The following is a 15256-nucleotide window of genomic DNA, read 5'->3' on the forward strand; positions in this document are numbered from 1 at the left end:
AAAAAATACCTTAAAGAAAGCAAACTAAAAGAAGTAAAGAGAAGGAAAGAAAACCCTTTCTAGAGGGCTCTTGTCTCCAACTTCTCACTTGCTGCAAAAGGATAAATCATTCTGTCCCAGAAGAAACTCAGAGCTGTTTCATAATTAATTGTGCAGCAATTTTTCTACTGAAAAGAGGATCGAGAGCTTCACTGAACCTTCTAGAATAATGACAGTGAAGAGATACTATAGATTAAAGCCATGTGCACAGGGACACCTGGGTGGCTCAGTGGTTGAGCATCTGTCTGCCATTGACTCAGGGTGTGTTCCTCGGTCCTGGGATGGAGTACTACATTGGGCTCCCTGTGGGGAGCCTGCCTCTGTCTCTGCCTCCCTCCCTCTGTGTCTCGCATGAATGAATAAAAATCTCTAAAAAAGATAAAGAAATAAAGGCATGTACACAATCTGAATTCACAGAAAGCTTTGCAAAGAAGGTCCATAGGGAAACCTCAGTGTAAGAATGAAACACTATTGCAATAACTCCAAGGGGTGGGGGAGAACGGAGCTTACAGCTCTAACAAACCCAAGGAGGTAGTGTGACAGAGACCTTAGGAGCCTAGGCTCTAGAGTCAGTTGCCAGGGCTCAAATCTGAGTTTCATCACATATGTTGTGTGGCTTGTGGCACATTTACCTAATCTTCCTGCATCTCAGATTTATAATCAAAAAAGTATGTTAAGCTCATGAAAGTTGAGGAGCTCCTATTAGTATTAACAAAATTATACAGGAAAGGGCTCAAAACAATGCTGGCTACACAGTAGTCAATACATGTTTGCTATTAAAAAATATCACTGCTCAATTATTTCTCTACTTATTAAAAGAAATCTTTCTTTTTTTTTCTTTTTGCATTTATAGAACCAAATAAAAATAAAAATTTACATGCTCAGTTCTCAAGCTACCCACCGCAGGAAAGCTCAAAGTTGGCCAAACTGACTATTATAAACTGGCCCATACATCAAATACTGCATAAATCCTAATGGTAGTCAAGAAATAAAAGAAAAAAACCTGAATTAAAAATGAGTATTTTAAAGAATTCAATGATAAAAATCTTAGAAAGCTATGTTAAATAAATAGAATTCTGTATGATATGAAGCCACACTTCAAGATCTTATTTCCTGACATCATTAACAGAATGTTTAAAAATTTGCCTTCAAAGTTTACTTTTCCTAGTCTTGAAAACTTTCACATTTTATAATCTTACTTTCTAACTTCTAAAAATCAAAATATTAAAGTTTAAATAAGCTCAGAAATCAGCTTAGAATTATAAGTGACATATTCATACAACTATGTAATTAAGCAATCCAGATCTTTCTACCTAAGAGTTGATGGTATACAGGCCATATGCAGATACCAAGGTGCTTTCAGAGGATGTGGCATAAAGTTGCTCTGTGGCTCCAGACAATCCGGAGAGAGCCAAGACTAAAACTCAATAGAGTATTATTTGTTGACACTGTTACATTCCTGTATATAAAATATGATGTTCAAAAGATCAGAAGTAAGGCTGACAGCAAAGCAGAAATATTCATTCTCTCCCACTATTCCAGATTTCTGAATAAAAGCAGTCAACTACTTAAAATATGTCAAACTTTCCTCTTCTTTTTACCATTTTTATACATTCTATAGTTTGTGGGCCAAAAATCGAGAGAGGGAAAGTTTCAACTCAAAGCAAATGTTTAATACTTTACATTTGGGAAGAGGGTAAGATAAATATTGGATTAAAATAGGCAAACAAAACCTATGCCTATGTATCTATATAGATCAGTCCCTAGAAAATATTTAAGTTACAGAAAATAAAAACAATGAATCAAAGCCAATTCTTCACATATTATACAGTAGTTGCTCAAATCCCTTTCCCTAAAACCAATCTGCTCTAAAATATGTGCTAATTTCACTGGAGGCTGGATCTGTATCAGGCTGGTCTCTCCCTGAGAAAGTTCCTTCCAGCTGTGGAATAAAAGGATCTGGCAGGCAAGTAGAGACTTCGGACCTCCATAAAAAGAAAAAAAAATCGTAAAAACTGTGAGGCACAATTGCCATCCTGAAAGAAACTCTTATAAAAAGGAAAACTAGGGTCTAATGCCCAAAAGTTTTAAACTTTTTCTGGGGTAAGGAAGAATTGGCATCTCAAAAAATTACTGGATTGTGTCTATATCCTAATCCCAAGTGTGAAGTGATCAGAGACAGACAGCTGCCTGTGAGTGGCAAGAAAAGAGTTCAGAAGGGGCCTTATCTGGGGTTCTAGAGGAGGAACTCTGAATTATTAAGACAGCAAACTGATTTTCCAAAGGACAGCTACATTATACTGCAACTTTATGTCTGCTTAGTTTTTTCTTTCTATACATTTAGTTCCTTTTCCTATTGTGATCAAATACCAACCTTTCACATTTGCATTACTTTCACCTTTTCAAACTAGTGACAATTAAAGAAAGTCCAAAACAGACATTACTAAGTATCAGGTATGACTTGTTCTATGTAATAGAAAAAATGAAACTGGTTTGAAAAGTACTTTCACATGTTAGTTTCCATTTTTAGCAGAGAAGGTTGTTTGATGGCCTCACCTCTTCTCACATTGTTTATAAGGAAGACATGGCAGCAGCCAGTCTCTAAGAGACTCCACTGATTCTGCCTTGTGGTTTTTATGTGCCCTGGCAGTCACCTCCCACAACAAACAGGACTGACTCGTGAACCATCAGCACACTGAGGAAATGACAGTGTGATTTCTCAAACTAGGTCCTAAAAGACATCGCAGCTTTCTCTGTGTTCTCTCTTGGATCAGTTGTGCTGGAGGGAGCCAGCTGCCGCGTGGGTGAGGACACTCAGACAGCCCTAGGGAGATGTCCCTGTGAGAAAGAACTGAGGCCAGTCATCAATAGCCAGCATTACTTTGCAATGGACATGTGAGTTAGCCATCCTGGCTAACTTAGCCACCATCCTGACTGCCAACCTGTAAGACTCTGAGCCACCTGCAAAATATAGGGCTTGGCATTCAACAAAACAGTCTACTTTTATTTATTTTTTAAAGATTTTATTTATTTGAGAGAGAGTAAGAGTTGAGAGAGCGAGAGAGCGAGCACACTAGCAGAGGGAAAAGCAGAGGGAAAGGGAGAAGCAGACTCCCTACTAAGCAGGGAGCCCAATGCAGGGCTTGATCTGGGGACTCCAGGATCATGACCTGAGAAGGCAGACACCCAACTGACTGAGCCATGCAGACATCCCTAAAATAGTCTATTTTTATGTAACAATTTTAAGTAAATAGATATATTTCATGAAATCATTTCATGCCTCCACTTAACCATTACAGCAGTATTAGTTAACAAAAACACTTTCTTATCTATCTTTTAAAAACAACCTATGAAATGCATATGGACACAAATTACAAACTATAGAACCTCAGAGGATTTCAGAAGGTCCCTAGGAGGATACATATAAATTAGTAAATATTAATAATGCTATTGCACTTATAACCTGATTACTATTACCCCAAAATGATGCTAGACTGTAAGTCAAATCCTCCAAGTGGAAAGAGGAGAGATACTGGAATCAAACAGACCTGAGTTTACAACTGCCATGTCACTAAGCGGGGTAACACTAGGAAAGTTACTTATTCTCCCTTGGTTTTGTCATAGATAAAATGGAAAGAATTCCTCATGGATTATTAAGGGGATAAAAAATAAGTAGCACATAGTTAGTATTTAATTTAAGTAGTTACAATGTTATTCTCTAGCAGTATGGGACAAGTCTAATCAATGAAAATATCTCCTTAAATAGTCAAGTTTATTATTTAAAGTTTCATGAAAGAGCTTCACAACTTAACTATGGCTTCAGTGGATACGGAATCAACAAAACCTCTGATAAACTCTTCACGAAGATGTAATCAAGAGCTGGACTCACATCTGGTGGAATCCGAGCACTATCTTTCACTGAGTTTCCTTCCACTGTGAGATGATAAACTTGGCCATCGTTATCGGTAAACACAAAATGCTCCCGGGCAGAGATGTTCTGACTGAGTTCAGATTTACTTTCTGCCTCCTGCAACAAGCTTTGGAAGAGAGAGGAATAAGGTAAAGCTATTTCTTTTTCCTAGAGTGACACACACATTAATTTGTCCCAAATACAGATATACAGATGCATTAACAGGAAGTCCAAAAGTCCAAAACTATCTGCCAAAAAAAAAAAAAAAAAAAAAAAGCACTAACACTAATCTTTGCTCAGTTAATAAGAGGAAAACACAAATTACTCCCAACAGGTTATTTACCCCATACAGAGGAATGTAGTCATCTAGACTTTACATGAGAAATTTGTTCACTGTTTCTGTTACAGAAAGAAGCCTTATCTTGACCATTTTCTCTGAGGTTTTTTTATTTCTAAAATTGGTGGGGATGGAGATGCGGACAGTCCCTAAATCTAGCATTCTCTATATATTTTCTTTGGTGCATATAAATGACAATATGAACTATCCGGATGTTCATGCTAAATTCATTTGGATTTCAGAAGCTGAAGTTTAGGGCACAGAAGGGTAGTGAGAATGATCACACTCGCTAATGGATACTGGCATATGGATACTACTGTATGTGTTATTGACTACACTAAGCAATGAAATAGTAAAATTAACTCTTCAGTCTTCCAAGTATGCACTGAAATACAAGAGAGTACAATAGATGCCTTTGGACGACACTTGTCAAGTTCCCTACCACGACACTGATTATCACAAATGACAGGCAGGGAACAGCACTCTGCACCTGATCACGGATGACTCCACAATGCTCAGCTCTGTGTCTGAGACCACGGTCTGGCGGGCCATGGCCTCTCGGGTAGCCAACTGTTTCTTTCTCAGGCTCTTCAAGTTGTGAGATGGGGACCATTCCTGAGAAGCAAAGACGGACACACCTATAAGTGCTCAGTTTACTTCAATCAAACAATCTTTCTGGAACAGTTGGGCATCACTTATTACTGCACATGAATTCACAATTTGTTCTTAAGTATTATCTATTTATAGAAAGGGTGAATGAATGCATTCTAATTAGTGCTTAAGGCAGATTTTAATAATCTACCCTCTACCTCCTTCTACCTCTAATCTTTAATGAGAGCTTAAGGTAGAAGAGTTTAATGGCAAACTTCCAAAAGGTCTAACTCTGATGCCTTCTTTTTTTACAAAATGAAAATAATAAATACAATTATGATATCTTCTCTTCCCTACTTCTAGCCCTCCCCCGTAGATACATAGGGTGAGTTGCTTATGTTCCTCCAATATGGTCCATTGTCATCAACAGATCTACCTCAAATCTCTTATTTATTCTTTTATATTCCCATCTATTTTAATGCATTCAATCCAATAATCTCTCATACGCATCAATTCTTCACAGATAGTTATTTCACATGTGTGTATTCATAACTTACATAAATAGGAATCACATCCTACCCTGTTCCTAAACTCTTTTCATTGAGTACAACATAAGTCCCATCTCTGCTGTTTCTGTAGGCTACCCAGTACTCCACGAGTGCATCCATCCACTTTTAGTCTCTCTGTTCTCCCAGCAGAGAACACCCTGAGTGCGTCTGACCTCTCTGACAAACAACACTGCAGTCCATATCTTCACAGAAGCTCCTCTGTGAACAGGGGCTGCAAAGTCTGCTTGCAGAGTACCTCACTGGTCTGCATTCCTACCAGCAGTGGGTAAGGATTCCTGCAACCTACTACACCCACAACTGATGCTATCTGGCTCCCCAGTTTTCGTTAGTTTAAAAGTTATACCATTGTTAGTTTATTTTGCCCATCTCTAAAAACTGATGACTTTGAACATTTCTTCATACGCCTATTGGCCTTTTAGGTTTCTCCACCATTCGTGAACTGCTCACTTACTTTGGCCCTCTTTCCACTGGTGTTCCTGTCTTTTCAAGTTCCTGTAAGCCTAGCCCTCTACAAGGATTAGTTAGTCCTTTGCTGGTTTTAGATATTGGTAAATTTCTTTTTCCAACTTGTCCTTTCTATTTAACTTGGACACTGGTGTCCTTCATTGGGTAGAGAGCATCAATCTTGATGTAATTAAATGCATTTTTCTTTTTTTGCCTTTTGGTTTGAGCTCCTGACGTCCTTTTCTGCCCCCAAAACAGAAAAATATTCTTCTATTTTTGACTATGAATTTGACAGATTTACATTTTTACATTTAGGTCTCTAATCCCATAGAGCCTACGTCTAAATATGGTATTAGGTAGAGATCCAGTATTTTTCTCCATAAAGTGAGACCATTTTCCCAATGCTGTCCTCTTTTTTTAAGGCTGAGTTAGCTACTATGACCTTTTATTCTTTCACAAATCTCTTTATCATGTTCTTCAAAATATCTGAGTAAAACTTTAATTGGAACTGCACTAATGCTATATTAGCTTAATCAATCCAAGAAAATAAGAGTTATCTCCATGGACTTAGATCATCCTCACATTTTTAATAAGAAAATACATTAACAGTAATGATTTCAATTCAGGCTAAAGAAAAATATTGACCACATACACAACATGCCTGGATAAACTAGATTTTCAATTGTAACTTACCAAAGCAGTTATTGCAGGGAAGTTTTTGGACATTTCTCTAAGAATGGTACAAGTCCTAACATCCCATAACTCCAGGGGTTTATCTTTGAATACAACTGCCAAATACTGCCTAAAATAAACAAAATTACTAAAAGTTTTGCAAAACTTTTCACCATAAGTAATACAAATAAAAGGTTGAGTAAATCAGAAAAGTCATTTAAATTAACATTAGTTCTCATCATTAATAGTTATTAAGAAGGTAAAGCCCTAAGATGACCTTAGATAGCCACATAGCCATAATTAAGCAAGGAGCCCAGGTCAGAAGAAAGAATGAAGAAAGGCACAAGTTCACATTTTACCAATTTACCAATTTATGGTAACTCTCCCAAGGCTTAATTTCCTCATATATGACATGAGAATATTACCACCTATCCCAATGGATTGGTATGCAGGGTTATGGTAAAAATTAAATGAAAAAGTAAAGGTTTTCACAAAGTTTCTATCATGCTAGCACTGAGAAAATGTCACAGAGCAGGAAGATCCTTATACTCAGTATCAAAGCACTTAGGTTCTCTTGCTCAGGACAAAGTCTGCCATTTGATAATTTTGTAGCCTCAGATAAACCATGTAATCTTTTTGAGATTTATGTATGTATGTATGTATGTAGGTAGGTAGGTATGTAGGTATTTATTTATTTTAAGATGTTATTTACTTATTCATGAGAGACACAGAGAGAGAAGCAGAGACACAGGGAGTCCTTGAGGGGAGCCTGATGTGGGACTCCGGGACCACACCCTGGGCTGAAGGCAGATGGTCAATCGCTAAGTCACCCAGGGGTCTCTTTGAGTTTTATTCTACTTATCTTTATAATGATGTTAATAACATCTGTCTTACCCCCCTCACTAAATGCTAAAAAGGGGGGAGAGAGGATAGCACACATGGAAGGATTTTATACACCATTACGGGTTACACAAAGGCAATATAATATGTTACATTTTTTATTATATCTAACATGAAGCCATCTACTGGCTTATATATAAATAACTAATATAAGACAGAATCTGGTGAATGCTACAAAGATTAACTATGAAAGAGGAGATTTATTTTGACAACTAGGCAATGGCATTCTAGGCAGTGTAACAAATGTGACAAATGGCCAAGATAAGAAAGGACACAGTGGAGGGAATATGCTACCTGAAATGAAGGGCATGCAAGAGCAATCATCATGAGAAAGAAGATCAAAATGTGAATTTTGGATCACATTATTAAAGACCTAAAATACCCAAATATGCCATGCTAGGTTATATACAGATTTATTCTACAGATTATAGTGGATCATAGAAGGTTTTAAAGTAGTGGGGGATAATGTGATTTGTTTTAGATGTATTAATTTTAGCAGGCATATGAGAGTCAAGAATGACTGGAAACAGAAGAGACTGGAGTCCATATAGTGCAACTGAGCAATTAAACTCTCTAATCTCAGGATTCTTACATTTTTAAAAATTAAGGACCTCCCCCAAAGAACTTTTGTTTATGTGGTTTATAACAACTGACATTTTGCATATTAGAAATTAAGTCTAAAAAATTAGAAACTATCCTTATTAATTCATTTTAAATTTAAAAACAGAAAATAACTAGCAAGATGGCAGATTTAAACATAAGCCACAATGATAATTACGTTCAATATGAATAATTTAAACACTGCAATTTGAAACATAGATAACCAAATAGAAAAAGAAGCCCCAACCAGATGCTTTCTAGAAGATATAAATTTTAACTATAAAGAAAGACATAGATAAGACACAAGTAAAAGGTAAGAAAAAGATACACTATGCAAACATTAATCAAAAGAAAGCTTACGTGGCTATATAAATCAGGCAAATCTGACTTACTTCTGAATAAAAGAATAGTACCAAAAATAAAGAGGGTATTTCACAATGATAAAGAAATAAGTCAAGAGGAGATAACAATACCAGATATGTATGTAACTAGTAACAGAGCTTTAAAATACCAAAAGCAAGAACATGAGCTCTTCAAAAGAGAAATAAATGCAAAACAATGTTTATTTCAACACTCACCTGTCAGTAATAGACAGAAAAGCAGGCAGAAAATCAGTATGAATATGAGACCTAAATAACTACCAACCAATCTGAACTGACATTTATGGATTATTCTAATCAATGAGAGCAGAAAACACAATCTTCAAAAGTGCAATATGGAACATTCACTAAGACCGTAGTCTAGGCCATATAACAATCATATTAAATTTAAAAGAACTAAAGCAATATAAAATGTGCTCTCTGATTCTAATGGAAACCATGAATTAACAGAAAGATATCTGAAGAACCCCTAAATATTCTGAAATTAAATAATGTATCTATAAATATCCTATGGAAATTGGTAGTTATGATTTCCAAAACCAGACAAAGATATTACATGAAAACTAGATCAATATGCTTCATGAGCACAGATGAATAAAATTTAAGCAAGTCAAATCCAGTAATATACCATGACCAAGAAGAATTTATGCCAGGGATATAAAGTTGGTTTAACAAAAAAATCAGTCAATGTAATTCACCATATTAGCTGACTTAAAACAAAATCCCTCATTATGATGATGTCCCTAAATGCAGAAAAATCATCTGACAAAATCCATCACCTACTCAATGATACAAAGTTTTAGTAAACTAGGAATAGAAAAATTCCTCAATGTAATAAAGGTCACCTACAAAAAATCTATAACTAACATATTTAATGTTGAAAGACTGAACACTTTTGCCTTAAGATCCAGAAACAGAACAAAGATGTCTGCTCTCGTCATTCTATTCTACATTGTACTGGAAGTCCTTCTCATTACAGTAAAACAAGGAGGAAAAAAAAGCCCATACTCCAGAAAACAGAGATGTAGCTGAGTCATTACTGGCAAACAACATGGAATGTCTATATAGAAAATACTAAAGAACCAACTAAAAAGCTACTAGAAATAATAATTAAGTTAGCATGGTCACGAAGTCAATATTAAAAAATTAACTATTTCACTATGCCAGTAATGAATAATTGGTAACTGAAATTAAAAAGAGAAAAAAATACATGTATAATAGTATTGAAGAAAAAAAACAAAAAAAATTAGCAAATGATGTGTAACACTTTAAGAATGACAACTAAGAAATAAGTGGAGAGATACACCATGTTCATGAATCACAGAACTTATTAGGATATCAATTCTTTCCCACATTGATCTATGGATTAAGTGCAATCTCAATCAAAATCCCAGGAAGCTTTTTTGGTAACACTGATAAGCTGATTCTAAAATTTATGTGGAAATACAAAGATTCCAGAAAAGCTAAAGAAATTTGGAAAACTATTTTAAAAAGCTTACTCCTCCTTTCTTTGTTCTTCTGATTGGTCTTCATTCAGTCTCTATGTTTAATAGTCTTACTTTACATGTATTTCCCTTGGAATGAAAAACTCAAAACTTTCTGAAATTTAAATAGGTCTAAATTATAAACAAAGAAAATCAGTTCTTTGACTCAAGAAACCCATGTTGAGATAGAAATGCATAAGAATTTCATTAGGTGACAAATTACATTTTCCTTGTGGGTGACAGGCATTTAGATCAATATAGCTATAGGAGAAAAAATAGGATTACTGGTTTTACCAATCAAATGAGATATTAAGATTTATAGAAAAGTTATCTTTTTAAGTAGAAATTAAAAGCAATAGTTTAATTTTGTGATCAAAATATTTTCTTGAGATGGCTGCATAGCTTGATTTACTATCACTAAGAAACTCTATATGCATTTCAGCATATTCTCACTTTCTTAAAGATTAAAAAAAAATCTTTAAGATCCCATTGTGATAACACCACATATTTTTTTTTTTTTTGGCTCACACTTACTTTAAATGAGATACTTTAATCATTTCGATGGGTGACTCATCATTGCCTCGTTCACCGCGAAAAGCAATACTCCTACCTTTAATTGAAAATATTAAAGAAAATGTGAAATATCAGATGAAACAGGTAAGACAAAAAGCTATACACACCAACAGAATCTGATCAGTGCTTCCTCTATTCTCCCACTTACTTCTACACTGTTTCAAGTAATCTAAATTCAAAATGTATTTCAAAAGTATTACAAGTTAAAGATCAAGAATATATTACTTGTATTCAATTATCTATCTTATAAAAAAGTATTTTCCTTTGTTACAGTTTCTTGAATACTTTCAGTGGTTTCTTTCAAATAAATAGTTATATTTTAGAAATTCAAAATTATCAATTTCCGAAGTTTCAATCCATCTATGGTAAAGGAACAGCCTACTGTAAAATACAACAGGTTTGTGTATTTAGACTATTATATATAATATCTATTATTTAGATATATTATATCTAAAGTAATATGAACACTCCCATGTTCACAAATACTAACCAGTGGAAAAAACACTCTTTAAACAGGTATTTAAGATTTCCTGTCCCATGTACAAAATGCTCAACTAAAACACTTTGACCTGTTTCTTACTGAAAGGTTCTTTACACACCGGAACTGGGGAATGATAAGAATTAGTTAACTGTCAGAGAAGCTAAATGGTTTTCTGTAATTAAAAAATGCAAATTCTACTCTATGTCTGAACAAATACATTTTAATAACTTTTCCCGCATTTTTATTTACATTAAACAAAAGAGAGCACGCTCAATTCAGAGACAACTGAGTGCCTGCATGCCTCTGCTCCTCAGTGCTGTCAAATGGGGCTCCTGTTCTTATTTGCCAAACAAACACCCACATCCTTTCCTAACTCTGCTGGTCTGGTCTGCTGCTCTTCTTAGAAGACAAGGCTAGAAAAGTCTATTATCTATGAACTCAAATATCCCACCTCAGCAAGTTAGTATCTATGACTTAAATTTTAAAATTTATTGCTCAAAAATAAGTCTGAGAAAGATTTTAAGTTATCTAATAGTCCTGAGCTAACTGGAAAAAATGATAGGCTTTTTTTTTTTTTTTTTTAAGTGAATGATACTAGAAAACAGCATTTTGCCCCTGGGCTGTCATGTAATTAGAGAGACCCCAATCTAGGGGCAGGGGCTACTGGGCACGTCATTGCCAATGAGAACAGAACTACAGTGGACTGATTACAGACAGTGCGGCTAATTTCTTGAGGTTTAGTAACATACCCATACCCAGAGAAGTAAAAACACCCATTATCATGGAAATACATATTGAGAATATACTCGATTTGCTACCCACATGTGCACACACATACATATATATATCTTAGAATTCAAACTGTTTACATATATCCTTATTGCTAGACCATTTTAAAGAAACTCACTATAATTTTGTTCAGAATTCTATTTGAAATCATCCATGTGTCATAAAATAATTTGAAACTCTCACCTTATTCTAAGTTCTTCATTTTGAAACTCATTGGGTTGTAGGTTTTTAAACAAATTCTGAGCAAGTTACTTAACTGGAATGCTTCTTTTTTTTAAACTCTCAAATTTCTCTACTCAGTCAGCCTGAGACTGTCAAAAGTCTTAAATTTGAACATTTAAAAACAAATAAATTATAAATTTATAAAGGTTTTCCTGTAAAGGCCAAAAGTTTTAGAAGAGAATCTAAGAAAGCCTACTACAAAGATTTATTTTAAAACCGTACTTTTGGTCACCTAACAATGTACTTAAAGGTAGAACTGGTAACATATGTAATTATAAATCTGTCTGTTCAGGCTAATGGTACTCCATTTACCATATACTTGTATTAACACAATTTGCATACAACAACAACGATGAGCCTTTCCAGGGTAATTATTACAGAACAACAAAATGAATGTATAAATAGGATATAAGAAAAAACTCCCAAGTTGAAAGAAAGTTTATAAATAGCAATATCTTTGATCAATATGACAAACCATTTTCAAACTTTATTTTTTTTCATTTTCAAACTTTTAATAGTCTAAATACACAAACCTGTTGGAAGATCAACCAGCTGAAGTTCATTTCTCACTAATCCCATATTGTTTGGTGTTGAAGTAGCAAAGGAAAGAAAACCAGTCAAACTTGTCCATTCGATACCCCTAAAATGAGAAATTAAATAAAATTTAGTCAAATAACCTTTTTTGTTTGCACAACTTACTTGAAAAATAAGTTTTTCCTAAGACCTTAATTTTATTATACAAGCTAATTAAGAATATTAACATGACCTTTCGAGACTAAATTACCATACATTTTCAATATATATATGAAATTATTTCAAATTAAAACTTAATCTCCAAATATAATGGTGAGATAGTTTAGTTACCTGGATTCATAGCAGCATTAAAATGACTATCAAAATCTGGCAAAGGAGAGTCACACAACACAGTAGTGTCTGAGAATTCCACCGCTTAAGAAACAGCGGTGTGGAAATATTCCGAGCCAGACTGCTTAAAGTTGAGTACACTGAGGAATTTATCAAACTTCTTAGTTGATTAGGAGGCAGAAATTCCTGTAGTAAAGAATTCAAACTGAGCTACCAGATTTGGAAGTGGCTGACAGTTCCAAATGGTGTATTAATTAGAGAAAAGCACAAAAGAAAAATCTCAAAGAAATGATGACAAGACTCCAAGCAACTTATCCACCAAATGCCTGGGAGTCTCCTTTATGAGGTCTGGTAACAAGCGAGTCCACAGTTTCTTGCACTGACGTTAAAAACAGAGTATTACCACCATGGCTTGCAGAGAATGGAAGCCAGTAGTGGTGGTGGGGGGGGGGGGGGGTAGGGTGTGGCAGAGAGGGAGCACAGGTTAAATGGACCATCAGTCATGAGGAGAAACACTATTCTATTGCCCCACCTTGCTTACAAGGTAATAGAGGCTAGTTGAGAGGGAAAGTCCAAACCTTTGCTCTACATGTAACTGCCCATCAGATTTTATGGAACAACCATGTTTAACAACATATTGTCTATGGTTACTTTCATAACATAATGGCTGATTTGAGTAATTGCGACAGAAATTTTATGGCCTGCAAAGTCTAAAATACTTATTATCTGGTCCTTTACAGAAAATGTTTGTTAACCCCTGACCTAGTTTATCCACATTTACTTCAATTTAAAAGCTATTGCTAGAGAGCATTAAATACTGCTCTGTACATGCCCCTCATTTGCCCAAGAAGATATGCTGGCTTCCTGCATCATATCCAAGCTCACATGTGACTTTCAAGTCCATCCGGTTGTCTGCCTCACCCTACCTAACCAAATTTACCTCTTAATCCTCCGAACCTTGTCCACTATTAATACTAGAGTAACTTTCCTCACTTATCCCTGTGTACCTGCCTACTTGTCTTTTCTCAGAGGGGCAAAGATGATCCCAAAGGAACTGAAAATAGTATTTGTTAGAGAAGGGAATTGCTGTAGTTATCAAGGATTATAATTCTCTTGGTGTAAAGTTGTGTTGAAACACTCAGATTAGGCTGCTTGAAACTGAGTACTCTTAAGAATTCCCATGTCCGGAGTGATCTCTTCTTCCCTCTTCAAATATACTGGCTCCAGCAGTTGCAGGCTCTGCGCTCTCCCTACATCTGTCCCCTTATCTGCTATTGCTGCAGGAGTAACACTGTGTACATAAAGAAATTCTGGCACACAGGAAGAGCTGCATGTACTAGCAATTACTATCATCATCATCATCATTCTAATTTCAAGATCCCACTCAAGCCCTATTTTTGCAATGAGGCCTCCTCATTTACTGAACTCGAACCACATCGATAATGAATACAATATATATCTGATGAAAAATTATTCACTGAAAAGACCCTTTGTCTCTTGTTTCTCTTTCCTTCCCCCAGCATGTAACAGTACTAAGTTTTCTACTCAGAGTGAATAAAAAAAGTGAAAAATCACTTTGAACTTATGGTGCATTCTACATAAGTCTGGTAGCATCAATCAGATCTGTTTACCCATAGAAACCAAAGACATACTCTCCAAGGCTTGTTGCTGGCAATCTGAGCACCTATGCTCCAGTATGGTAATGCCACAATCTCTGGACACGAAGAATCCCAGTCCACCCATTCTCCATTCATTATTTTTAAAATGTGTCTGTAAAGTACCCAGTGTATACCCGTGACTACACTAGGCAGCAGAAGTATCACTGTGAATGAGAGGTTTGCCTGCTATCCTTCTGGAACTTATGATTTAACAGAAAAAAGACACTACACAAAGTGGATTCTGGACTCCCTATTACGAAATACAGTGGTACAGAGTTCAATAGATGCTTGTAAGAGTCCCACAGAATCTGGTCTTTAGAGCCCACTGAGACCCAAAGGGAAAATAGGGGTTGCCTAAACAACAAGAGGAAACTGTGACTGGCTGAGAAACACTGCAATGGGTTGTACTACTCTCTTTGAAGGGAGGTACCACAATAAATGCTGTTGGATTAAAAGAATGATGTCTACGGAAAGTCTAGCACTCCTCCATATGGTTATTAGTGTCATACACATTCAGCCTCCTTTCCCCACTGCTTCTAAGACAAAGACATCCCAGTGTTGAGGACAGAACAGAACATGGAATGGCTGCTTATTTGTAATGTAGCACTATGAGTATGTTGCCTTTGAGCTGATTCCAGCAGCTGCTTTTATATCTGACTCCAACTGATCAACATGAAGAAAATAAATATCAAGTTGGGACTTCAAAGAGGATTAGATAAGGATAGGATTATGTCTTAACAGAA

General features: G+C 35.6%; 1 protein-coding gene across 1 annotated transcript in view; it reads right to left on the reverse strand.

The window, feature by feature from the left end:
• Window positions 1-15256, reverse strand: part of WDR11 (WD repeat domain 11) — a 59045-nt gene that overhangs the window by 18695 nt on the left and 25094 nt on the right. Inside the window, exons 12-16 of the mRNA XM_072805084.1 lie at window positions 12525-12631; window positions 10461-10536; window positions 6584-6692; window positions 4777-4901; window positions 3929-4076 (exon numbers count right to left, since the gene is read on the reverse strand). Coding sequence (XP_072661185.1) covers window positions 3929-4076; window positions 4777-4901; window positions 6584-6692; window positions 10461-10536; window positions 12525-12631 — 565 coding nt within the window. The remainder of the gene's footprint in view (window positions 1-3928; window positions 4077-4776; window positions 4902-6583; window positions 6693-10460; window positions 10537-12524; window positions 12632-15256) is intronic.

Source organism: Canis lupus, chromosome 29 (genome assembly GCF_048164855.1).
Source record: "Canis lupus baileyi chromosome 29, mCanLup2.hap1, whole genome shotgun sequence".
Classification (NCBI taxonomy): domain Eukaryota; kingdom Metazoa; phylum Chordata; class Mammalia; order Carnivora; family Canidae; genus Canis; species Canis lupus.